A 25,613-nucleotide genomic window follows, 5' to 3' on the forward strand; every position below is an offset into this window, starting at 1 on the left:
GGTGCTGCAGCCCAAACCCAGACATGCCACACAGCCCCACCACTCATGCAGGTAGAAACATCACAGGCTTCAACATCTGCAGGGCAGATCTTTCCCTCCCCTTCCCTAGGACTTTGCAGCTCAAACAGATGTAGGATCCTCTTCAGTTTATGGTCTTTTTCTTCTCTGCCCTGGTCTTTGCGAACCCAAGGATTCACTGATTGCAATGTGTTTTGGGCAGAGCCTGGCATCTTGCCCTTGGCTGCACTGTGCGGGGTAGAAATGCTGCTGGGAGAGGTGGACAGGGAGCATCAGCACTGGGAACGGCACCGCTGATGAGATTGCTTTTATCGTGTTCCTCTGCTGTGTTAAAGCACATAACAAAAAAACCAGTCCAACCTTTTATTTTAAAACAAAATCTATACGTTGGGCTTAGCCAGACCTGAGAGCACCTCTTAATTTTTCTTTAAATAACAAGTTGAGTGCTTGCCAAGACAAGAGGAGGAGAAAAGGGAAAAAATCAAAAGCATCTTCCTAACATGTTTGGGAAGCCGAGAAGTCCCCTATTACACAGTCGTGGTATCAAACAGCCTTTTTCCCCATGCAGATAAAATAATTCCCTAGATCTAATTTTAGACGATTTGCCGTTTTGTGTGGAAGCTTAAAAAAAATTTAACTGGTGTCTCATGAAAGTCAAATCGAGTTGGGTCTTTTTCTTTCTTTCTTTTTTTTTTTGTCCTTAAAGATGATTTTCCCCTTTAGATTTTAATACATCTTGGTGTTCTCACTAAGTGAAGCCGTGAACAAAGTCCTTCAGTGCAAACTGAGCTCCTCCTTGGCTGCTTTCATGCTGTGCTCAAATATGAGAAGGAAATACATATAGATATATGTATATGTGCATGTGTGTGAGCAAGAGATACTTAAGAGAGTGGTTTTCTTTTTTCAAATATTAATACTTAACCCGACCCACCTTTACAGTCCACCTCATTATTCATTTTATCCAATTTAGAGATGGGGAAACTGAGGCACACCGACTGCCTGCATTATGAGGGATCCTGCTTGCTCAGCTCATGGCCTTGCACCTTGGCTCTGCGTTTTGGGCTGGATCCTGGTCTCAAAGCACCCTTGACAGGACAAACATCCTCCAGTGACAAGGTACATGCCTGGACATCTGGGGAGTGTCATGAGGCAGAACCGCTCAATGACACTGGCCCCACACAGGGAGGTCCCCGTGGCTCCTGAAGTAATTTGTAAGCAATTGCTGACCAGTCAAGCATTTAAATACCTTGCAGACTCAATTAAAAGGTTTGGGGGAGTTGCTGGTTTTTGGGTTCTTTTTTCCTAAAAGCTTTTTAAATACCAATAAGAAAGTCTTTATTCATTTCCGCTTGCGTGATTGGCAGAGCAAGGATGCTGAAAGCCTGGGGTCATTCGGTGAGCCATTAATCCTGCTGGACATGAGCTTTGTTAGCAATATTTTCTTCTCCAGCTGGGTGAGATCCAACTATCACCGAGAGCCTGGTGGAGTCAGACCCACCTTTGGTCTCAAGCTGGGGCAGCAAGTGTTAAGGTCATAGGCACAACACCAAGTTGGGCATATCTTTATCTCTCCCTGTGAGAAACAGCGTAGAGCCAAGACACGAGGATTTTGTGACAGCAGTTTCTCCTTGCTGGGCATTTTCTTCACTTTTCAAGCACTGCTGCCCTCTCCATTTGGTAAAACACAAAGATCTGGGCAAGTCTTGGCTGTTGGTTGATGACAGACAAGACGTGCTTTGAAGAGCCCTGAAGATGGGCAAGGCTCTTCCAGTTGCTCTTTTAGCTGGCCCCATGAATTTGGGTCTTTCAAGTGACTGCTTCAGCTTTCCTTCCAGACCATTAGATCCACAGGGAGTATTTCATTTGCAGCATCATGTGTATTTCACTCTGTGTTGAACCCCCTGGCTTCATGGAAACTAAAAACTGAGGTGTCGCACCTCTCAGCAGCTGCCTACTGCAGGCGGAAGGCAGGACACGCTGTGTGATGGCTCATGCTGCTGAGGTCCTCGCAGCAGCCAAGAGGTTCTTGGCTGGCCAATCATCTCCTGGGCTGGAGAGGAAGGCAAAGCCTCCCCAGATCCTTGCCAATCTGCCCTGGTGAATGAGGTTGCGCCTCTGTCCCTCTCCTGGGATCAGTCAGTCTCTGAGCACCCGCCAAGTGGTGGGAGGATGCCCTGAGTTCACCTTCGCTTCCTCTCCACGACATCATCTTTTCCACTCGGGCTCGCTTCTTGCACTTCTGGCAGTTTTGGAGTATCTTTAGGAAAAGCAAAGCTTGCTCTTTGCCCTCCGCCACCCTCCACCACAGCCATCATCCCAATCAGTCCAGGATGCTGTCCATAGCAATATTCGTCATTGTCAATACTGTCTTTGATGGCTGGGTTCACCAGGGTCAATATGGTCAGAATTCACCCCAGAATATTTTACAGTGGTTGTTACAGATAAAATCAATCAATCCATGAATGACTCATTACCAGCAAGCATGGGTTGGGCCTTCTGCATCCCACTGTGATGTGAAATTGTGGGATAAATTAATTTTTCCTTTTTCTTGCCCCACCTCATTCCCCCTCCCTTCCTTCAAACATTCATATTTCTCATCCCAAGCCTTGGAAGGTGCCTCTAATGAGCCAGCTGGGATTCATAAGCTCTTAAGCAGCTCTGGACATGCCCACGTCACAGAAGCCATCGCTGTGATAGCAGAGGTGAGGAGGACAGATTTTCAGAGGAGCTCATCTTCCACCGTGATGCTCCAAGACTTGGGCAGACGTTGGATTAGGTTGTTATTATCCTTCCCCAGTTATAGCAATGCATAATCCAGGGATGATGCTTTTGACAGGCAGAGATGAGCGAGTAGACCCATCCCTCCTGCCACTAAGGCGCTTCCAGCAGCTCTGTAGCCAGCCAGGCTCCCCATAATCCATGGGGGATGCTGCCCCAACTCTGCCCCGGGTTTAGCTTGCTTCTGGTGAGGTTCACAAGGGTCTGCACCCTTGCTGCTGCTGGACCATCTCCCTAGCCTTCAGCTGGAGAAAATGAGCCCCTTTGACCCCCTATCAGAGTTGTGAAAGGGTTTCCAGTGGGACCAGAGGATTTCCAGCAAACAGGAGGGACCATATCTAAGCACCCTTATCTCGCACCCCTGGGGATGGTGGCTTTGGGACACAGCAGCAGGCCAGCAGCTCCTCAGATTTTTCCTCTAGTGCAGCAACTGACTTGGCACTTTTGCATCTGTGTACTAACGAAGCAGTGATTAATTTCACTGGGCCACGCTGGGATCTTATTAAAGAGAGAGCAAGCACATCCCGAACCTGTCCCCGGCTCCCCTAGAGCGGGGCTGGGCTCTCTCCTCCCCCCCTCCTTGCTTTTCCACTCTGCCTTCTCTCTCCTACTAAATTAATCTCCATTGCTCCAAAGGTCTCTCTCGCACACACCGCTGACCCAAGCTCAAATTGATTTTTTTCCCTTACCCCTCACCCCCTGCTGTTTTCTGCCAGCAAAGCAGAGAGAGGATTTTTTTTTATACTAGTATTATTTTTATTTTTTATTTTTGGAGTACTAAACTTTGACCTTCCGGGCTCTGGAAAAAAAATAATTTAGAAGTGAAAACCAATTATTTCAATGCAGGAACGTGGGGAAGGAGCCTGGAGGGTGGGGGCCCTTTTTACTGACTGCTTAAGGGGTGAAGTTATCAAGCCAGCTGCTGGGGTTTCATTCTTTCTTGGTTGCTCCCTGCCTGCCCCAATTCAGCTGGGGGCTGGGGCCATTTATTTCTTCTGTTTCAGACAGATTGGGGCAGCAGCGTCTTGCCCTGTGGCTCTGAGATGTTATGATGGTCCTGGCTTTGGTAAGCCCTTCAGATTCACCCTCTTTGGTGGATATGTGGTGATTTTCAGCAGAGGAGCCAAGCACAATGCTCTGAATTATAGTGATGCTGATTGCGGTGCCTTGGGAAAGTTCCTGCCTCTCTCCCCCGCTCTCCACCTCTCGTTAACAAAGAGGGCCATTGCAATTAGGTCATCAGCCTGGGAGCTGGGGATCTGCTGCGTGCCAGTCTCTGAGCTACCTGGGAGAAGTTTCTGGCAGGACTCAGCACCATCTGCAGTCCCGGCGCTTGTCGGTTTATCGGCTCAGTGGAGCTGGTCTCTTACCGCATCCCTCCTTAGCACCCCACTTCACTGGGGGCTTCTTGATGTGGCCAAGAGAGAAACGAGTGCTTCTGCAAAGCTCCCTTCAAGTGGAGATGCTCAGAAATTGCCATTCAAATCCTCTTGCTGACAATAAAGAAGGCTACCTTGGCAAGTGCCTGCTTTTGATGAAGTTTTTCAGGTCTCCAGAAAGAACCGGCAGTGGAAATGTTTCCTGCAAGAGGAAACCAAAAGTTCACATTTCTTTGTGACAAAAAGACATTTAAAGTTTTCTGTAAAAGAAGAAATCTTCATGCTAGTGTGTGGCAGGATGGTGGGGATGAGAGCTGGTCAGTCTCCACTTTCAGTCCTCTGCATAGAGAATTTACTGGCAGAGGCAGCAAATGCCTGCATGAAGGAGAAGGAAATATTAGCAGTCCTGTTCAATAAGTTCTGGCTGAATTAGGCAAGTAGCAGGCTCATGGCGTTTTAAGAAAATCCACAGGACCGAGGGAAGAAGAACTGGGCATGGGACGGGGAGCGGCAGCGGAGTGGTTATGTCGGTTAGGGTGTTTCGGATGATCTAAGACCGCCACCAGCCTGAAGGGGATGGCTTTGCTGATGGGGCAAAGCTGTTGGTGGTCCACAAGTTGGAGGAAACCCTGCAAGGGCCTTGTCCTGATGCATTGGGGCACCTGAAATGCAGGGTGTCCCTACAGCACCAGCCAACAACTCTGTCACTGTCCTTGGGTGTATGTTGTCTGCTGAGGGCAGGCACAGACTGGTGGCTGCAGAGAGCAGGAGGACAGAGGAAAATCAAGGGGTGACTCTGATCTACTGGTCTCCACCTTGGGGCTGAGGCACCAGGGAGTTTTGTCTCCTGGGAAGTCGGAAAGGGATGGAGGGATGGATGGGGCAGCTGAGATCAGTCAGCGCAGCTTCTCCTGGCTTGCTTTGTCAGCACAGCTGCATCTGCCCTACAAGTGTCCTCCCATGAATTCCCCATCTCCTGTGGGGTCAGGTGTAGCACAGGGTGTGCTGGATCCTCCCTCTCTCCTCTTCCTCCCACACCTGAGCCTAGAGGTGCTGCAGGAACCTGTCCCATGGAGAAGCACGTGGGAGCTTTGCTTTACTTCTTCATTGGGTAAAACATATCACTTGCCATGGCAGGGCCTCTTGCCTCCCTCCACAGCATCCCCATAAGGAGTTTGCAGGCTGCTCCTGGGCATGCAGCCAGGATGTTCTGGGGTCTGTTACATGCAATAAGAGGACCGTTCTCAGCCCAGTGCATGAAACAGTTGACTCACCTTGGCCAAAGAACAGAGGAAAATATGTGTCCATCTCTACTGGCCCTATGGGTCTTTCTTCTCGTTCCGATGATCGGACAAGGAGACAGTCATGCTCTTGGCAGGTGCACTGAGGGCAGTGTTAGTTAAACCGCATCAAGGCCCAAGGGGTTTTGTGCAGATGAGGGTCATTCTGCTCTTCCTTGGTATGAGTGGGTCTGAGAAATGAGTGGGAAAGTTTGAAAGCCTGGCCTGATCACACCACAGACAGAAGCTCTGGGAGCAGCATCCCGGTTCTCTGCAGCAAAAGTCCTCCCTGGCAGGGACAGGACAGTCAGCCTCCTTCCAAGGGTCAACCTGGTGTTGGATTTCAGCTCCAGGGCCCAGGTGGGGAAGCTGGCCCCAAAATGCCTCCGTGCGTGAGCACAGCCAATGCACCAAGTCAGCAGCTTTGGAACTGGCTCCTCAGCAGCTTCTGGGGGACGTCTCAAGGACGATGCTCCTGCAGTGGCCACATGGGGCTGGGACGCCAGGATGCCACACACGGAGTGGTATGGCCAGTGTGTGGCAGGGGTGGAGTGGAAGGAAGAGGGCAAGGAAGAAGTGCAAGGAGTTTGGGATGGACTCATCCCTGAATCTGGTGTACGAGCAAAGCTGGGATAGGTGGGTAATGGACGAGTGTATGCTCTGAAGTGCCTCCAGGCCATCTGTTCATCGGACAATTTGCCTTCCTGCTGAGCAGCACCTTGGTCAGGGAGTGAGAGGTTCAGGATACCCCTTACCACACCCATAAGGCAGGACTTCTGGGGACAGCCCTGCATGGGGACAGCCCCTGCTCCAGGGACTCCCAGTGCTCTTGAAAAAGTGGAGGGAGATGTGACCTTGAGGAGGGAGACAGAAGCGACCAACCCATCACACAGGGACTTTGAGGCACCAGGGATGACCACAGTCCCAGCCTGGCACATGAACAGATGGGGAAGAAAAAGGCACCAGGTTGATCCCAGGCAGCACTGCTATCCTTGACAGGAAGATTTGCCCTTCTTTTGCTGAGCACTAAAGCTCTGGTGCCACGATGTTGTCAAAGACAAAGACAGTCCAACAGGAGAATGAGACTGGACTTTCTAAATATTGAAAACAGCCCAAATTCCAGCCTCCTTTCTAGACTCAAATGCAGCTCAAACAGAACTTTTTCCTGCCCCTTCTCCCATCCCCAAAAAATCATGGGAAAACATTTCCTGATCGCCTTGGACACCAGACGTGTTATTCACAGCTTCTCTATCCTTCTTCCTTTAAAGAGGTCTCGTGGCCTGGAGGGCCTTTGCTCCTTGCACCCCACCAGAATCACCTCCCAGCCACCACCATCTTGCAGCAGCCCACGAGCAAGTACAGGAAGCCAAGGATAAGAAAAAGGAAGATATGGGAAGCAGCAGGGATGGGGTCAGCCATTCCTTGAGCTGGATAAAGGTCCTTGCTTGGAGCTGGAAGAAACCAGCTCCTTCTCCTGCGGTTCTTTACTGTTGGCACTTCACAGCCTGGAGGTCGGTGGTGTCAGAAAAGGGTTGAAGCATCCAGAAAGGAAGTGCTTTGGGGGCTCATCTGCTGGGTGAAACATATCCACGTGGTTATGTTGTGTCCTCAGAGGCTGCTCAGGTTTCTTCTGCTTTGCTGCGCAAAACAGCCTGGCGTTGGATGGCAGGGGAAGGGAGAGGTGGTAGCTGGGGAGGATGTTTCCCAGCAGAGCTGCTGGGGAACATGTCCAGCAGCTGAGCAATATGGGGATGCAAATGCCTGTGTGCTGCTGGCCCACAAATTAAGGGATCCACCAGCCAGCAGGGGAGTCTGCAAGGCAGGATGGAGGCCATGAGCTTCCCATGGGGCATGGTGGAGCCGGAGGAGTGGGTGTCAAGGTCAGTGTCTGAGGTGCATCAGGTCCTTTGGGATGTGTCCACATCACAGCCACGTGTATCAGTGCAGGCAGTGCGGGTGCAAAAATAGACACAGCCCCTTTGGCAGAGCCTTCAGAGAGGCTGGGAGACGGTAGGAAGGCAGTTGGTCATGCAAGGTTAGAGCCAGCTCAGGCACGCCAGAGTGATGCTGCAATCCTGGCAGATACATCAGTGTAGGCATGACCTTCGCCTGCCCATTTGCCCACATCTCTGCTGTGCATTGCAGCCAGGGCTCCCGGGAGGCCGGGTGAGAGCACGTATCTGATTGCCTCCACAGCATGTGAAGAGCAGTGGGATTTTGGGGTGGGGGTCCCTAGGTGTCAAGGCAAGGCTTTCCCGTTCCTTAGCAGAGCAGCTTGGTTTGAGTCGATGGGATCCACTCAGATGCCTGCAGCATGTGCAGAAAGGAGAAACAAAAGAAAAAAAAAAGAAAGAACAAACCAACACACCCAACAACACGTTTACCCAGATGAAACATTTATACGCCCATTTGATCTTGGAAATGTAATTACTGCCGCTTGCCCATTGATTGCAGCGAGGCGTATTGACCAGCCCCGGTGCTTGTGGAGTCCTTATCCGACTCCACTGAGATACGTATCGCTGAGGCCAAGCCCAGAGCCAACTCTCCCCATGGCTCCAGCCCTTTACGGTAACCCCACCTTCATGTGCATCACCCTAGGGGCAGCAAATGCCTTTTTGCTCTCAAAAAGCTTGTTTTAGGATGTGGTGGTGTTTTTCTTCCGTCACCAGCTTGGCTTCTCGGGGGGCTGGATGGATTGAACCTGCATCTCTCTGGGACAGGAGTGTCTGGGGTGAAGCTTGCTGTGAAGCTGCCCAGCTGGAACCAGGTCGAACCTGGAGAATGGCTAGTAAACAGCATGGGGTGCCAAGTGGACAAGCTGGGACCACTGGGCACTTGGGCTTTCCATCTGAGGAGAAGATGCCTATTGCTCTGGCCCCAAGGATTCAGGAAACACCAGCCTTCTTGAGGGCTGCCCACGCACCTATGGCATCCGCAAACGCACACAGGGATTCCATGCATGGGGATGTGTAGGGGACAGCTCTCTCGTGGGCACCAATGCTTTTGGGGCAAGTGGAGGCAATCACACCTCCATGTGCCTCCATCTCCCACTCACCGCCAGCAGCCCTGTGGGGTTTGTGCCCATTCTGCTGAGCTGGTTGCACTTGCAGCTGCGTGTTGGCAGGGAGAGCAGCAAGCTCACAAGCAGAAGGTGCTCATTTCCCTCTGGACGTATGGGTGCATCACTTCCCTTGGGTTTAGGATGGAAAAACCCAGAGTGAATTCATAAAACTCCCCTGCCCCAAGGCAGCCATCGTTTCTGCACTGACCTCTATAAGCTCTCAGCTGCCCAAGGGTGAATATGCACACGCATGCACACGTCCAGCGTGATTCCTATCCTCCGTGCAAAGTCACAGTGCAATCAGAAACAGGGAAAAGCCCTCTAATTTCAGCCTCAAAAACCCCAGAGTGGATCAGATCAGTCACTTTTTGCGCCCCGTTTGCACTAGTTTGTAAATTCGGTAATGAGGGCATGAAAATCTACAGTTTTAATGCAAGTGGTGTTTTCTCTCACCAATGTTTATTTTCACTGAAATTCTCCACGTTTTCCATGAGAAAACGAGACTGCAAAGCCTGAACTTCCAAGTTTTTGATAAATGAAAACACTTCTTAAAGCCAATTTGATAGTTTTAAACAAACATACCTAATCTTAAGGGTCTTTTCCAACCTTAACGATTCTATGATTCTATGATTCTATGAAATAATGCTTTGAAGGGGTCAGTGGGATTTGGGTTTTTAAAGAAGACCATCCAAACACCACTTTTGCTGGAAATTTTTCATAAGTAACAAACTCCATTTCCCAACTCCTTCTTCTTCAGGTGAAGGCTTATGCAGGCTCCAGAGGGTTTTCATCTTTTTTTTCCCTTTCCCTTTCTCTCTTTTTTTCTTAAAAAAACCCAATAATCTTTTCATTTAATATTTCTGAAGGAAACCTACTGTTAATCTGTCCAAATGCTTCAAGTAAGGGCCGCCCGGTGTGTGGTAACAGCCGTCTACCTTACAGCAATAATGCCGCAAATGGATCCCCGAGGGGAGGTGAAAATCCTGATATACTATCGGCTGCGGATCTCTTTCAGCGGAGACGTAACCGCTTTACAACCAGGTAGGATTGTGGAGAAAGGGGGGGATCAAATTGGAAAGGGATGAGTTTCGGGATGAGCGCATTGCTACTCCATAAATACAGGGTTGGGGCAGGGGACCAGGACCTCTCTGGCTGTGGGTTTTTGAGATTGCAAGGAATATGAGCAATTGCACTTGCATGGTGATGTTGGGGGACACCGTCCAGTCTCTTCTGGCTTAAATCCATGCAAATTTGGTCATGCCACAAAAAATATCCCTCCTGGTTTCCACCAGTGAGCCCTGCATTAAGCAGGAATGGACACAAGGTAAAGACCCTGTGGGGAAGGCTCACATGGAGGATAACGTGAGTGGGGTTGCTAACAGGGAGAGGGCAGGGTGCTGGGGTTCATTTTCCAGCAGGGCTCCCCCGAAAAAGACCCCCTTCTGCTACTGGACACTTTGGGAAAGTGGGTTCATCCCTACCCTGCACCTTGGTTGCAGAAAGGGGTTCACACCGCCGGCCCTTGGTGGTGATGCTGCAGTACATGGAGCTGTGTTGGATGTGCTCTGCAGATGCCTCTGGTTTCTGAAATCCTGAGTTTGCCCTCTCTGAAGCTGCTCCCAAAGCAAGGCAGCCCCATGGGGGCGCATGGGAAGGTCCGAGGATGTGCAGGTCTCTTAGGACCATTCCTGGTCACCACCACCCTGTTGAGCTGGACATCTCTGGTCTTACATTCTCTGGTCTGGGTCTGGCACAGGCACTTTATGCTCTCAGGATGCAGAGGGATGAGGAAAGGGTTAAGATGATTGAGGGCTGCTCAAGCGTCCCTGCTGTGGGGCTGGCAGCCCCCCACCGTGGTCTCAGGGTGGAAAAGAAGGCTGAGGGTTAAGGACACCCCAGGGAAGGCTGCCTCGCATGCAGCCCATTTCTAGAGGCTTTTTCCAAGCCGTGCTTTATTTACCTGTTCAATATCAGAGAGCAATTCCCACTGCAGCCTTAACATTACACGCTACAAAGTGCTAACTCTGCGAAACACGGCTTCCTCTTAAAGGAGCACATGCCGTAACACCCTGCACCCCACTGGCGCATGGGGCACCCGTGCACCCCCAAAAATGCCCCACGAGGGGCCCACAGGCTACACAAGAGCATCTGCATATGGATTTGCACACACAGCATCTTCCCACATTCACACAAATAGCGTGCATTTGCACGCTTGGAGATGGATGGCAGCTCCACGCGCACGCCTGCAGCAAAGCTCTGTTCACGGCATGTTGCAAGCATGTCCTGTGCACACACACACACACACAGAGCTGGAGGGGAATTTGCTCAGATGCTGCCTGGAATTTGCTCAGATGCTGCTGGGGGCTCTGGTGTGCTCGTCCTGTGCCCATCTGGCTCCGAACCTGTCCCTTGGAGGCTATCCAGGGAGGTATGGAAATAGGAGCCCACCGCAGCAACAGAGTGCAAGGTAACAGCAGAGGACAACGCATGAAGGGGCACGGAGATGCATCCCAGAGTTCTGTGTATTGCTATTTTATTTTCAGTGGGGTCTGGTTAAGCTCCAGTGAGAAAAGGGACTGAGAAACCACTGCCAGGATGAGAAGATACTACTACCACCAGCAACATGCCTGTGACCCACAAGGGCAAGACAAGTCTCAAAAGACCTTGCTGAGCCACAGGTCCCCCCTTAGGTGCACCAGCCTCAGAGCCCACGGTCAGCCCAGGAGGCCTTGAGCTACCAGCGGGCCCCATCTGCACTGCGACACCCCATCCCTCCCCAGCCCACTGATTTGCACCACTCTTGACTGAGTCTTCTGTGGTACTGGCTCGTGCGAAATCCCATCTCCATCCCCACTGTCAGCCTCGGTCATGTCCCAAGGTAAGGAGGAGGATGGAGGCTCAGGGGCATCACAAGCTGCGATCCCTTGCTGCAGCCCCATCCCCAAAGAAGTGCCACTCCCTGGGAACTAGGATATTGCCCAGGATTTTCTGGTACAGGGGAGGCCCTGGAGTCCCCCCTGCCCACTGATGACAGATGTGCTCATCTGCTGGTGGCTCGTGCTGCCGGTGACTCCCCTCCTTGTGCCGGGGTGATAAATGGATTTACCCTGCATGAAATTGCTGGCAGCAGCTTGGCCGATCCATCAGCTGCTCCTTGCTCACCACTTTTCAGTTCCCCAGGTGAGCTTGGTATCCACAGCCTTTCCCCGAGGCTTGGAAAGCCTGGGGATGGGGACAGGGACAGGAGGAGCTGGGGTCCAGGGGAGCTGGGACATCCTGCTGGGGTTCACCTCATGGGCTCCCCAGGGCTTGACATGTGGATTCAGTGCTTGCAAACCAGCCAGAAAGCATCTTCAGATCCATATTTTAAATTCCAGATTTTTAATTTGAAACTCCAGTGGGTATCACCCCAGTTGTGTGATGAGTCTTGTCCCCTTGGAGAGCCTGATCCAAGGGGGGTGGTCAGCTCTTCCGTCAATCCCTGAGGCTGGTAAAGGGGTGGGGAAACAGGCTGTGGGGTGATGGAGAGGGACGGTGGGGCTGGGGGCAGGCGACGGGTTGGGGATCATGCTGGGGAGCTGCTCCCTGCCTTGAGCTGATGCCTGTGCTTGGCAGAGCCCGACTCCGTGGAGCCCGAGGATTAATGCTTGTCCTTGCATTTCCGATGGAAACCCGTCTGCTCCGAAGGAGCCGGCTTGCCTGGTGCTTTTCCTGCTGAAGCCTGGATGCTGGGACAGGGAAAATCCTCCCTGGGAGAACGCTGCAAGGTGATGGGGAAGGTGGTGGGGCTCAAGGCAAGCCTGGTCTTGGGTTGTCCTCATGGCATGGGACAGCAGCTATGGATGTCAGCGCAGTGTGGACGTTGACCTGGATTTGGATGGGGACGTTCATTCAAAGGGATGGGGAGGGTTGACAGCAGGGTTGAAACCTGCAGCCACAGCCAGGAGAAACATGAAATAAGTCAGGTCCTGCTAAATCATGGATGCCCAAACCCCCAGCCAGGGCTTGAGGATATTATAAATGCCTCCACCGAGGATCCCCTTGATTCAGTTCCATCTCCTCTCACCCTAGACATGCATTCAGATGCTGCCTGCCAGGGCTGGGAGCTGTTTCTTTCTCACCTGCAGCAGCAGAAGGGAAGGAAGAGCAAGGACAGGACAAAAGGAAGATTAAGCTCATGGACCAAAGATTGTACAAAGTCCCAGCCCAGCTGTGAGCAAAGACTCTCAAGTTCCCTGTGGCTGAGGTTTAAGAGACCAACTGGGCTGTTCTGACAGCTCACAAAGAGCATCCTGGTGCTTCAACAAGGGTGGCCCTGGTGAGGGACCCCCCAGGGTGCTGCACCCACACAAGCATTGCTCTTTGCCACCGTAGCATGGTGTTGGGTCTCAATCAATAGCTCTGGATATAAAGAGCCGCAGCAACAGCATCGGCGTGGGCTTGGGCAGGGTAATGGATGGGAAAAGCCAGTTCACCGAGAGGAAAAAAAAAAAAAAAAAAGAAAGAAAAAATCAATGGGCAGGATTGAGATGACATCATATCGCCATTATTATATCATCAGCCCTGCGCTGTTGATTTATCGCTTGGGTAATCACTCTCCTTCCGCACCCGCTGGCCTCGGCTCGGCGTCTCCTGCCTTACTTACACCAGAGCTCTCAAAAAGCAGCTCTTGGGTTAAAAAGCAGGGACCAGGGCCATTACGGGCCCTGTGACATCCCTCTGGCCTCCTCATTCTCTGCAGATGTCCACAGAGGGATTTGGGGAAAACAACGCTGCTGGTTCTTCACTATTTGCCTTTTGCCAGGGCACGCTGGTGCATCCTTTGGGGATGAGCCTTTGCTCGAAGGCTTCCTGCGCCTGTGCTAATCTCTTTGCTCTAATCATGTTTTCATCATTTGCCTTTCTTTCTGCAGAGGGAAACACGGAAAGGAGAGCCCAGTCCCCTTTGAACAGCCAGATCCTCGGTGAGGGGATCAAAAACCTTCTTTCAAATCTTCTGATGCATCATCTGTTATACCTATCCTGGCACCAGGACAGAAATTCAGCTTGTTGACTTTCCCAACCTCCTTTTCCATCCCTTTCTGTTGAGTTTTGGTGGAGGTCACATCAGCACAGCACAAGGCCTGCAGCCTTTCACTGGGAATATGGAAGGGAAAAGGCCATGGTGAAGATACCACCTCCAGCTACAGTTTTCTCTTAAATCACAGAAGTAATCATGTTCGCCTCAGTCTGATTTAAATAAAAGACCAAAAAAAAAAGTCAGGAGAAATTAAACACGCCCCAAATCAGGTAATTTAGAAGTTCAGGTCTCTGTAGAAACATTAACTTAGTAGCATTACACATGTATGGCAATTTTTAATGGCTGTTCAAACAATTTAATATGCACTTTAATATATCTGTGTTCTCCACAATACGGGGCCTGGGCAGGGAGGCTGATTTGGGCTTAGCGAGGATTAAATGATTTGGTTATATCACATAAGCAGCTGAGGAGATGCCACCTCCCAGCCCTCAGCCTGGTGATTAGAGAAGATAAGGGCAGCAGCAGACCCAGCCCAGCCAGCTGACCCCACCTGCCTCAGTTTCCCCTCTCTGTAGAACAGACTGCTCCAAGGAAGCAACAGCACGGGAATTCTGGGGATCTGTCTGGAGGACCAAGCCAACTAGACATGGGAAAAGCCAAATTTTCATGCAGGGCTGAACTGAGTCCAAGCAAAGCATCCCTCCAGAGTCCTTGCAAGTCACGTAACCCTCCTCCTTTGTTTTCACAGAGCCCAGAAGCACCCTCCCAGCCTGACCGGCCATTCCCACTGGGGGGACAGGCACTGAACCCCCCAACCCTCCCAGTCCCGCCACCTGCTATCAATTTTTGAGCTTTGCCAGCCAGTGACTCACTGGTTTTGCTCACATCCCACTGTAGCCTTGCTGCAGCCATCGCTTTCCCTCTGCTGCTAATTTTGTTAACACTAAAAAGAAAACTGTGGCAATCATCACGTTCGTTTTGGCAGGACTGATTCCCCACAAAGCCCTCAGCCCTTTTTATTGCTGTGCTCCCGGTGTGGGAACAACCCCCCTGCCGATTATCCAATTCCCAAAGCTCGGCGCTCCGGGGCTGCAGCGGTGTTGAGGCCGCACGATCTCGTTGCACCTGACTCCCTCCCAGGCTGTGCAGCATCCAGATGTGCAGGGCTCAGCGTTCAGCTGTGCTGGATTTGGTATCCAGCTGTGCCAGGCTCCAGATCCCTGTGCAGAGCTCAGTATCCAGCTGTGCAGGATTCAATATCCAGCTGCGCAAAACTCCTGATCCCTGCATAGGACTCAGCACCAGCCCACGCAGAGCTCTCCACCAGGCTGAGCAGCATCCAGATGTGCAGAGTTCAGCATCCAGATGTGCTGCATTCACTATCCAGCTGTACGAGGCTCCTCATGCTTGTGTAAGACTCAGCACCAGCCCATGCACAGCTCAGAATCAGGCCTCACAACAACCAGATATGCAGAGCTCGGCATCCAGCCGCGCCAGAGTCATATCCAGCTGTGCAAGGCTCCTCATCCCTGTGTGGGACATACCACCAGCCTAGCACAGCTCAGCATCCAGCTGTGCAGCACCCAGCTGTGCAGAGCATCAGGGCACAGCATGCAGCTTGCAGGATTCAGCATCCAGCTGTGCAGGGCTCAGCACCAGGCTGCCCTGAGGCATCCTGGCCATGCAGGGGGATGGACTTGGATGTTTGTTGGACATCCCCACCAAGGCAGGAGTCCAGGGAGAGGCAGAGGTGATTCACAGCCGGCCAGCTTACAGCAGGGATTCGCTCCGGGGAAAGGGTAGGGAAAGATTTGGCAGGCTGGAAATATTTCATCACTGAGATATCATCAAGCTGAGATCTTTCCTCAGGGAAATTTTTTTTTTAACAAAACATTTCCAATAAGCATTTTCTTGTCTGAAAGAGTTACCTGCTTGTTATGGGGGGGTTGCAGTTTGGTTTTCTTTCAAAAAGTGGAGGACCCTATGTTCCTGGATATTACGGCATGAGAGGTGCTGCACATCAATGTGTTCATTGACCCTGGTTGCAGCATCCACGTGTCTCCTCTTGGCACCTTGCAGCGTCATCAAGGGGTTAATGAGGGATGCAGGGGAGGCAGAAGGGACCTTTGAGACCCCTTTGAGAGCCGGCAGCCTGGATCGTGCTCCCCAGCTGAGCTGGTGGCCGGAGGTGGCAGATGCCACCACCCTGCCCTGCCGTGTGGCTCTGGAGGCAGCAGTTTCACCGGGGCTTGGCAGCACAAGGTTATGGACTCTCTGATTTTTAATTAATGCGATTGACTCGGTGCGTGTTGGGAAAGGGGAGGGCCGGGGACGGGAAATTGTCCCTTCGAGGGACAAACCCTGACAACCTTGTCATCCCCAATTAGCAGGTAATTACCTCAATGACGTACATCTTTATTAATCCAATTAATAGAGCGGGTGGCATGACCTCGGCAGATCTGCTGACTCAGGGTGATGCTCGCCAGGAGGGGACGCAGGAAGGGGGTGGAGGAAGGAGTGAATTCCTCCTCTCCTGTCCCCTCTTCTTCATCACTAATTAGAGTGGCTGTTTGCGAGCCCACGGGCTGGCATGGTTCGAGCAGACAGGGATGTCTCCCAGCCTGATCCCAGCTGTTCCCTCTTTCGCTCCTCCTTTCCCTCCTCCTTTCCCTATCTGCCATCCATCTGCCTTCTTGTCCGTCCCCTTATTCATCCATCTTCCAACAGACACTTCTCTGGGGAGAAATAACCTATCTCAGGGTGTCTAGCCCCAAACGGTGGCGATCCAGGACATGGGGATGTCTTCCAGTCTGGAGCGCTGGGCTCATCCCTGGTGACTTCTTTAAAGACTGCAAAGGTCTCAGTGTACAAAGCTTCCCTGGATGGAGAAAAGCTCAGTGCTGGATGACAGAATAGATGGAGAGAGAGATGGATGGACAGATGGATCAATGGAAGGATAGAGAGGTGGATAGATATATAGATAGACTGATAGATGGATGAATAGATGGATAGGTAGATAGGTGGATAGATGGACTGGTAGGTAGATGAATGGATAGGTGGATGGAGAGATAGATGGATGGACAGACTGATGGATAGGTAGATGGATGGATAGATAGATGGATAAATAGGCAGGTAGACTGATAGAGGTGGATGGATGGATGGATGGATGGATGGATGGATATTGATGGGGCTGAGGCAAACAGATTGCTGATGCCGATGCATATGTGTACGTGTATGTGTATGTATGTCTACGTATATGGCACCAGGTGTCTAGGAACCTATGGGAACAGCTGGACAGACTGATGGGCGACTGGAGGGCCACATGCAGGTCAGATGGGTGGAAAGACAGTCAGATCTATCGCCCAGGCCATACCTCTGGCGAGGCCACTGTGGAGCGTGGGCAGCCAGTGCTGCCCAGTGGGATGGTGGTGCTGCCTGCACATGCTGATGGGCTTGTGGACCATCGCCACGTGTCCTAGCCGACTGTAAAGGGGACACCCTTGCAAAGCCAGAGGGGATGCATCACAAACGGGGGTGCCCCCTCCCTCTGCAACAGACGGTCTCGGGGTGCTGGTGGTCTCCCCTAGGAAGGAAACACTCTGAAGGTCCCACGTCCCCAGGGCCACCGGCTGGGGTGGCATTTGCTGCTGGGCACTAACCAGGCGGGGCAGGAGCGGGGGAAGGTGGAGAGAGCTCTTCTTTTTTCATAGCTCTCTTGTGGAGCGACCTCTCCTCTGTCTTTCCCCACAGATGGAGCCTCAATTAAATTCGGAAATACATTTTTTAATAGGACTTTCACCTCAGCTCCCTCCCGGGCTATTAAAGCCATTATGGCAGAGTTAAGTAAAGAACTAGCGGCCAGGCAATAAGCTTGAGAGCCTCTGTTGCTGTCATCATATGTTTATGGCCCAGGCAATGTTTGCTTTATTAAAGATTCAGGAGCCATTTCCGAACGGCTCAGTTCTGTCCTTCCCATTAAAGACTGGGCCCTGGCGAAGGAGGCCCTTCGTGAGGGCAGGGAAAAAGAGGAGGACTGCTCCAGAGATGGGAAAAAAATAGCCTGATTTTGTTGGGAGAGTCTGGGGGCATGGCAGGAGTCACTCCATGGCAGGAGAGAAAGAGGGAAGAGGCAGAGCAGGGAGATGCACCCCCACAGCACCGCTTTGCATTTATTGCCCCTGGGTGCTGCAGAGAAGGGCCTCTCCATATGCTGCAGGGTTTATTTGCCCCTGGTCCCCAGGAGTTGAGCAGGACCCACAGCTCCCAGACGGTCATGCAGGCTGCTGGCTTGGCCCAACGCAAGGGCACATCCCTGCCTGGCCCAGCCGCTGCATCCAGCCATGCAGAGCAAGGTGACACCAGCTGGGCTTTCTCCAAGCCATGAGGGTTCCCCATTGAGTACCAGGACTCTGAAAGTCCCTTTTCCTCACAGCATGACCCCCTTGCTCCATAGCACGACCCTCTTTCTCCATAGTGCAACACCCTTGACCCACAGCATGACCCTCTTGCTCAATCGCACAACCCCCTTGTGCTACAGCATGATGTCCTTGCCCAATAGCATGGCCCCCTTGCTCCACAGCATGACACGCTTGCCTTCTAGCATGATCCTCTTGCTCCACGGCATGACCCTCCTTCATCACAACATGACTTCCTTGCCCCGTAGCATGTCCACCTTGCTCCATAACATGACCTTCATTCATCACAGCGTGATCGCCTTGCCCCATAGCATGGACGTCTTGACCTCATTGCTTGTGTAGACCCAGACTGGCCTCCCAGCGCATCCTGTAGCCTGCGAAAGTCCTACATCCCTGGTCTGGCCTCAGTCTCCTATGCCAGCGGAGTTTGTGCCGCAGTGGAAACTTGCCCATCTCTTGTTGCTGCTACAGCAAAGAGGCGGTCGGGGGCAGCTCCTCGTATGGGGATGCAAATCCTGAAGCGGGGCAGCTTTGTACTCTAGGGTAAAAGTTTTGCAGATTAAAATAAGGAAGAGGGGGCTGTGCAAAAGCTACTAACTTAGAAAAGGTGACCCACAACACCTCAGGACAGGTTCTGTGGATGAATCCAGTAGAGGACCAGCATCCTCCCCCATCCTCTTTTGGACTACAGAGCACAGACCCTGCAGAAACACTCATGTCCCACAGAAAACAGGGTACAAGGGATCAAAGGAGGTTCCCTTTCCACCCCTGCCCTGATGCCAAATCAAGTCCACTGTGGGTGAGGTCTAACCCATTCCCACACGGCAGACGCTTGCTCCCATGCATGGGAAGGTGGCTGAGCGCTCCCCAGGGACCACACAGGGATGGAGGGGTGTCCCCAGCCGCCGCTTTTGTCCCTGGTAGGAAGCAGCTGAGGATGATGGGCCCTGGGGACAGGCAGGTGCCTGGCAGGTCCCTGCTCGTGGCAGCTCACCTTCCCTCCTCTCCCAGCAGCGCTTTGCCCACTGGGCAGATGCAAGATGACTTTCTGTCGGGCACCATCAAGGCAATTGCTAGAGCAAGAGCTGACTTGGGTGCGAGCATGTAGATCGGTTTGCACAGAGTTACGTGCATGGAGCTACATGCATAGGGGTATGTGACAATTTGGGACTCGAACACCATCCCACCCTGTGCTGGGGTGGCTTGGGGTGATGAAGGGCTGGCTGGGCTGTGGGGAGCAGGATTCAGCGTGTACCCACTCTGCCCTCTAGTGCAATGCTGCCAGCTCACAGCCCCACCAGCTCCTGAACCTGCTGGGCTCTTGCCTGCAGCCTCCAGCACCTTGACCTGAAGCCTTGACCCACCCAACTCTGCTGCCCTGGTGGCTTCACACCCCTCTGGCACAGCCCATCTCTTGTGGCCTCATGTCTGGTGAGCTTCCTAGTGCTGTTGGCTGCCGTGCAAGGCCACGCAGTACGGTTTGAGCACCTCCAAGGTGCTCAGGAGCCAGGGCCAAGAGGGAACCTTCTAAATCTCAGAGAGCACCTTGGCAAAGCTTTTAGGATCAGCCCAGGGGAGCAAGCCCCCCATTGCAGCCCCAGTGGGACCCGAGGGCTAGTTGGCAGGAGCAGGATGGGTGCTCCCAATGCTCCCAGCAAAATTTCAGCCCTTCCTTTACAGGATGGATGGAGCTTGCTATGAGCTCAGGGTGCTCTGCCCCAGAGGATGGTGCACTGCATGTGCGGCTTGATTTCTTGCACACTTGTCCCGTAAGGATCTTGCAGGATATATGGTTTAAAACAGCTTTTTAGGTCATGCTTTGCAATGCACTGGTCTCCAAAGCACCCCAGGGACACCTCTACTCACCCTTGGGTGGCAGTGTGCATCGAGGGGTGCCAGCCTCACTGGGCAGATGTGGGGTGCCGGTGCTGCGAGGAGCGGGCGCATCGGACAGGGTGCTGCTGCCCTCCAGTGGGCTCAGGCTGGAAAAGAGGGTGGCAGTGGGCACCCTGCTCTGCACCAAGCACATGGGTGCTCAGGAGGGCCAAGGTGGGGCGTGGGGCTGAAGGTGACACCTTCCACGGGATGGAGTGAGCACTGGACAAGGGACCAAGAGGGCACAGCATTGCTCCCCTTCCTGGGAGCAGGAGAAAGCCTGCTCTGCCCCATCCCTCTCCTGAGATGACCCTACTGATCTGCTCCTGGCCCAGGGCTGTTTGAAAGCAGCACCAGGTGCTGCTGAAGAGCCTGATCCCGCTAGCAAATTGCCAAATTCAGTGTAGCGAGCACCTTGCACGGGTGCATGTCCCAGCACCAAACCACGCCGGGGCCGGGGGCCCTCAGCCCAGTAGCTGCTTTCCTTCTGCTGTCCCCAGGGACAGGCAGGAGCATTAATTTGTAGCCGGCAACAGCTCCAGAGGAGCCATTATGGGTTACGGTGCCAATGAGCTGTGAAGCGAGGAGGCAGGCGCATAGCCGCGGCTCCCGACATCGCAGGTACCTTCTCGTCTTCTATTAAGAGAGCTGTTGTGTACTTAATGGAGGGGAAAATCAAAACACCTTCCCACCACGCTGGAAGGGCTGATATATGGGCTGGGACATTTTTACTATTGAGCATGAAGCTCTGAAAGGAGGAAAATTCAACCTCAAAGGCAGGAAACTTGGCTGAACCCCTATGGGTTTTTCAGGCTCTCCCTGATGGGGTTTCCAGGATGGTGGGCACCACTGATTTCTGTCTCAAGGGCCCAAGAAAATCAACAAGGGATAAAAATAAACCCTCTTTGCACCTCCCCTCTGGTCATAAGATGCTCCTAAGAATTGCATTAACCGGTCCCAGCCCAGTACGCCTGGACTGAGGAGCATTGTGCACGGCCTCAGCTCCCGAGCCCACCTGGAGCTCCTCTCCACAGGGACAGAAGTTGGAGAGACCTCAAGTTCTTGGTTACTGTAGAGCTGTTTTTGCAATGGTTCCTGTGTTTTCTACCCCTGTTGGCTCCCACCACCAGGATCCTACAGGGCCCCTCCACCTCCAGGTCCAGATGGAGAAGACAAGCACGGAGAAATCCAGCTCCATAGCCTCTCAGTAAAGAGGGAGGGAGCACCAGGCTCTTGCTGATGGAGCACACATCTCATCTGAAAACGTCATCAGAAGGGGAGGCGATCCCAGCTATGGAGTCATGAATTTCCTGCATCCACTGAACGTAGGTGGGAAAGGGATCTACTGCAGCAGAACTTCCGTGGGTGGCTTAAAACCCTCAGTAGGGCTTTAAGGTTGGTGCTGGGTACAGGAGGTCTGATGAAAGGGGAAACACCTTAAATTACAAAAATATGTCAAAGAAAATCAGATGCCATTTTAACCCTGGCTTGGTAGACAGGAGAAAAAGAGGCTCCCCACCACCCTTTTATGTATTAACCCGATGTTGAAAGCACTGACCCTGGTTCATTCCCATCTAAGGGGGTTTAAACCCACCTCTGTGTCTCTTGAAGGAGTTACCCTGTCCTTTAACCTCCTGTGGGGTGTGCAGTCCCTGAGCAAGGGACTCGTCCGGCTGCCAGGACCCCTGGTCCAGCCCCCCAGCCCTGGCCTTGGTCGCCCTCCCAGGATGGTGGGGACCAGTGAAACACAGACCCCCAAGGGAAAATGGGCTGGGGGTGGTCCCACGTTAAGGCTTTGCCGTTTACCAGCTACCAATGAGCTCCTCGAGCACGAGTGATCCCTTCGTTCCCATTGATGGGCTCTTCCAAAACCAAAGCGTTTGGAAACCCTTGTTGGAAATCCCCTTGGAAACCCTTTTTGGAAACCCAAAACCAGCAGATCAAAACATGCTGTGTGAAGCAAAGATGACTTTCTTGAGCGGTTTCCTTTTTTTTTTCCAGGAGAAAAGCCCCCGTGGGATCCAGCCTGAGCCCTGCTCTTCACCTCCTGCATTACTTCCATGAAATAACTCATGTGACAAAGCCACCACCTCTGATTTCACCACACTGGAGATGATGGCTCACCATGGGCTGTCGGGCTGATCTGGATGCTTAGGAGCTCTGTTTGCCTTGGATTAGGTCATACCAGAGCCAAACAACCTCTCCCAACCTCAACAGCTCCAGATTTATGTAAAAATGACCCAAAACCGACCCATTCAAAAGCCCAACCAGGGCTTGCTCCCCTCCATGGCTGGTGGACTCAGTCCACCTGTGACTCGCAACAGAGATGCACGCTATGAAGTGTTTTCGAATCAGTGCTTTTTAATCCATAAAAGGTGAGAGTCCATGTACAAATTAAAAAAAAAAAAACCCAAAAAACCAAAAAACCAAACCAAAATAAAACCACCGGTGTTAGGGAAATTATCCAACTCGCACAAAACGCAACGCCTCCGCCAACGGAGGAGTTGGGTGGCGCGGGTGGAAACGCGATGCGCAGGCTCGCCGCTTGTGCATGTTTCTTCTAAATAAATACATCTCCAGCTCGGAGACATCCATGTTGGCAACACATTTAGGATCGGGGGAAGATGCTGCCAGGATGGTTTAATGGCAAGGTGGCCTTTTCTGTGAACCTACCCCCCCGCTTCCTTACCACTCCCGCGCCAAGCAGCTGGCAAGATTACGTAGAAAAGCTGACTGCACCAGATGGCCTCGTGGTGGCAGCCGGATCTGTAATCCAGCCTGACGATGTCTCGGTCTACGGAAAGGCCTCTTGGTCAATAAGGAAGAGCTAGAAGCTCTCCTTTAGTTCTCCTTAAATAAAACCGGGGCACGTGGTCACTGAGCCACCTAGAAGCAGTCACGGTACAACCCCAGGGGGACGCTCTCGCGACGATATCCTGCCGCCGGCGCGCGTTCGCTTCATTAAAGTACCGCTACAAATTTGTCACGACTTAAAAAGTACAAAAATACAATTGCATCTCTGAAGGGTATTTTATACCTACCAAGATCATCCAAGCACTGAAGACCAGACAGCTCTTTAGCCTTCAGAAAAATAATGCACAAGGCAGAAATGGGATTGAGAAAATTTTGCCAATATATCTAAGCGCGTATTCGGAGTCTCCCAGCATTTCCAGTACAATTACCAAGATGTATGTATTCATCAGCCCAGCTCTGGTACGAATGCTGACAGCACAGTGTTAGGGTATTAGCAACGTGTGCAAGATCCAATACTAGCACAAATTTAGTAGTTTAATAATCTGGAGGAGCTATCTTCCTGGAATTTTAATCTCATACCAAGAAAAAAACCAAGGCTCTTAGCTATTAATCTACTCACATATTTAGGGCAATCCACCTCTACTGATTAAAAAAGTGAGACAACAAATGCACGGTAAGTCTTTCCCTTTTCTTCCAAAGCAGCAGGCGGTGCAGCTGGGCTGTATTTGCTGGGCCAGCCTAGGTTAAAAAAAAAACAAAAAGCACTAAAAAAAAAAAAATGGTCAAACCCATCCTAACTTCAACCCCGTTCACTGGGACATCCCTAACTGGTACCGCAGCAGAGATGCACAGCCCAGTGCTGCCTGGGCAGGTTTGCGCCGGACCCCGTGATGGGATCACCACAAGTCATCGATGCCCACGCTATCGCCTCTCGCGAAAAAGGGGAGTTGAAGGTGACCTGCAGCTGGAGCTGCTGAACGATTCAGCTCTGCCAGCAGCTCTCAGCGAGCGGCGGCAGCAGTGCCGTCTTCTACATTGCAGAGAAAGCCTAGGAGACGCTAAAGAAGGTTACAGCTTTTGCTTTAATGGCTGGGGCTTGGTTTGGCTGCTCCTCGCACTGAGCAGAAGACACAAACCAGTCCCTGCTTTGTACCGAAGCACAGCTCCCCCCGACCCCTTAAGAGAAAAAAAGAAAATTAAAAATTAAGAATAAATCGGTGTTTCCCCATATTGTTTAGCTGAGGATCGTTTAACGCAGGAGCTGGGAGATGGAGGAGTCTTGCGCTGTGAGTCGCTCGCCTCTTCGGAGAGGATCCGACCAGCGGCACGTCCCCGGGGCGGGGGGGTCCTTGCAGCACCGACAACAGCACAGCCTGGACAGGCCACCGGTGCTTGCGAGGGTTGACGGGCAGCCAGCCCCAGAGCTAGCAGGACACAACCTAGCCTGGTGGCCGCTTCAGTACATGGCCTCGTTGTCTCCCACCGCGGTGAAGGGGACGCCATAGGTGCTCTTCTTGCTCCGCTTGCTCTTCTTGCTCCAGACCAGCAGTGTGCTGGCGCTCTTGCTGTTCATCAGGCTCTTTCGGCTGTTCTCCTTGTTGCTCTTCAGCATCCCGCTGCCCGAGGACATCGCTGCTGACTTCTTGTCTGCCTGTTTGGGAAGGGGAGCAGAGAGGGGCGTGAAGCCAGGGCAGCACCTGGGCTGCAAATACGGTGCCTGGCTTCAGCCCTGCACCTCCATCTTGGGAGCAGGACACTGGGGAACCTCTGCCCACCTGCTTCGGTGCCTGGTTTGAGGCTAACAGTGAAAGAGCAAAGCTTTCCATCCCTGGAAATCCTCCTTCACATTTGCCAAGCCAGCTGCCATGCTGGAGACAGCGCAGAGCCTCGTTTAAGCAGACCACAGCCCGTCTCTCCCCCTAAGACCTGCAGTTTCCCACCTGAGGCTTGGGACGTGACTTACGGCTTTGGGTCCCTCTGAGCCCTGCAGGGTTATCACAGTGATCTCCACTCCCTCCTCCCCAGTGCTCTTCAGCAGCTGCACCACCTCGGCGTGCTTGGACCACTTGCAGTCCTTGCCGTTCACCGAGATGATGTAGTCTCCCTCCTTCAGCCCGGCTTCCTGCAGGGGAAGAAAGAAGGTGTACATGTTTGAGGTCGTGAATGCTGCTGCACAAAGTCTGCTGGGTTTCCACCCCACAGGTCCCAGTCCTGTGGAGACACGGGGCCAGTGGGAGGGTTGGAGTCCATCCTCCACCTACAGCACAAGACAGTCGATGCCTTCATCATCCTCAAGATTTTACATCTTCTTTGCTGTGTGCATGCAAAAGTGGGATGCTCTACAGTCTAAGGACCTCTTTCGCACCTGCCGGTGATGGCCACGCTTGACATCCAGCATGCTCTAAACTCCCAGCCCCGTGACTTTGCAAAAAGGTTGCAAAAAGTGCATCCATCTCTGACTCTTCAATAAAGGTTAAATGCTGCAGGTCTTCAGAAAAAAAAATATAAAAAAATATTGCCTGTAAGCCTTGATCCCTGAGAAAACAGAGCAGGCTCAGCAAGGTTCTTTGCACACCCTTCATCCATCAAGGCATCAACAAGGCTCTTGACATGACTGAAGGAAAGCACGTGCCAGCTCGGGGCTGTGGGGACAGCATCAGAGCTAGAAGCAACCCAGCGAGGACATGCTGGACCAGCTGCAATGGAGGTTTAGAAACTTGTCCACACAGGGACACCCGCATTTCGGTGTCCATCTGCAGGCCAATCCCACCCTAGCTGAGTGGAATGGATGTTAGTAGCCCAGCGGACACAACTGTGGTCTAGATATGGACTATGTATGGTCTTCAAGAAGATTTTAGTCTCCCAAAAAGGGCTGTGATTCTGCTGCTAAGGAGGGTGTTGTTACAGAGGTGCTGGGCTCTGGATGGCAGGGTTGATGCTGAACAGTGTTGAGGGAGGGGGGAGACCTTTTGGGTGTCCCACCAGGATGCTCCAGCAAGCTTCTGCTGGAAAACAAAGTTGCCCCTGATACAT

At 52.3% G+C, this 25,613-nt stretch overlaps 1 protein-coding gene across 2 annotated transcripts in view; it reads right to left on the bottom strand.

Annotated features, from left to right (window-relative positions):
- Positions 1–23,643: 23,643 nt before the first annotated feature.
- Positions 23,644–25,613, bottom strand: part of RHPN1 (rhophilin Rho GTPase binding protein 1) — a 31,229-nt gene continuing 29,259 nt past the window's right edge. For both annotated transcript variants that reach the window (XM_087738251.1, XM_087738304.1), the window contains exons 14-15: positions 24,544–24,702; positions 23,644–24,231 (exon numbers count right to left, since the gene is read on the bottom strand). In XM_087738251.1, the coding sequence (XP_087594377.1) occupies positions 24,037–24,231; positions 24,544–24,702 (354 nt within the window). In that variant the 3' untranslated portion in view covers positions 23,644–24,036. The remainder of the gene's footprint in view (positions 24,232–24,543; positions 24,703–25,613) is intronic.

The sequence above is a fragment of the Nipponia nippon genome, unplaced genomic scaffold, assembly GCF_047370975.1.
Source record: "Nipponia nippon isolate SJK-2023a ecotype South Korea unplaced genomic scaffold, ASM4737097v1 scaffold_1, whole genome shotgun sequence".
Taxonomy (NCBI): Eukaryota; Metazoa; Chordata; class Aves; order Pelecaniformes; family Threskiornithidae; genus Nipponia; species Nipponia nippon.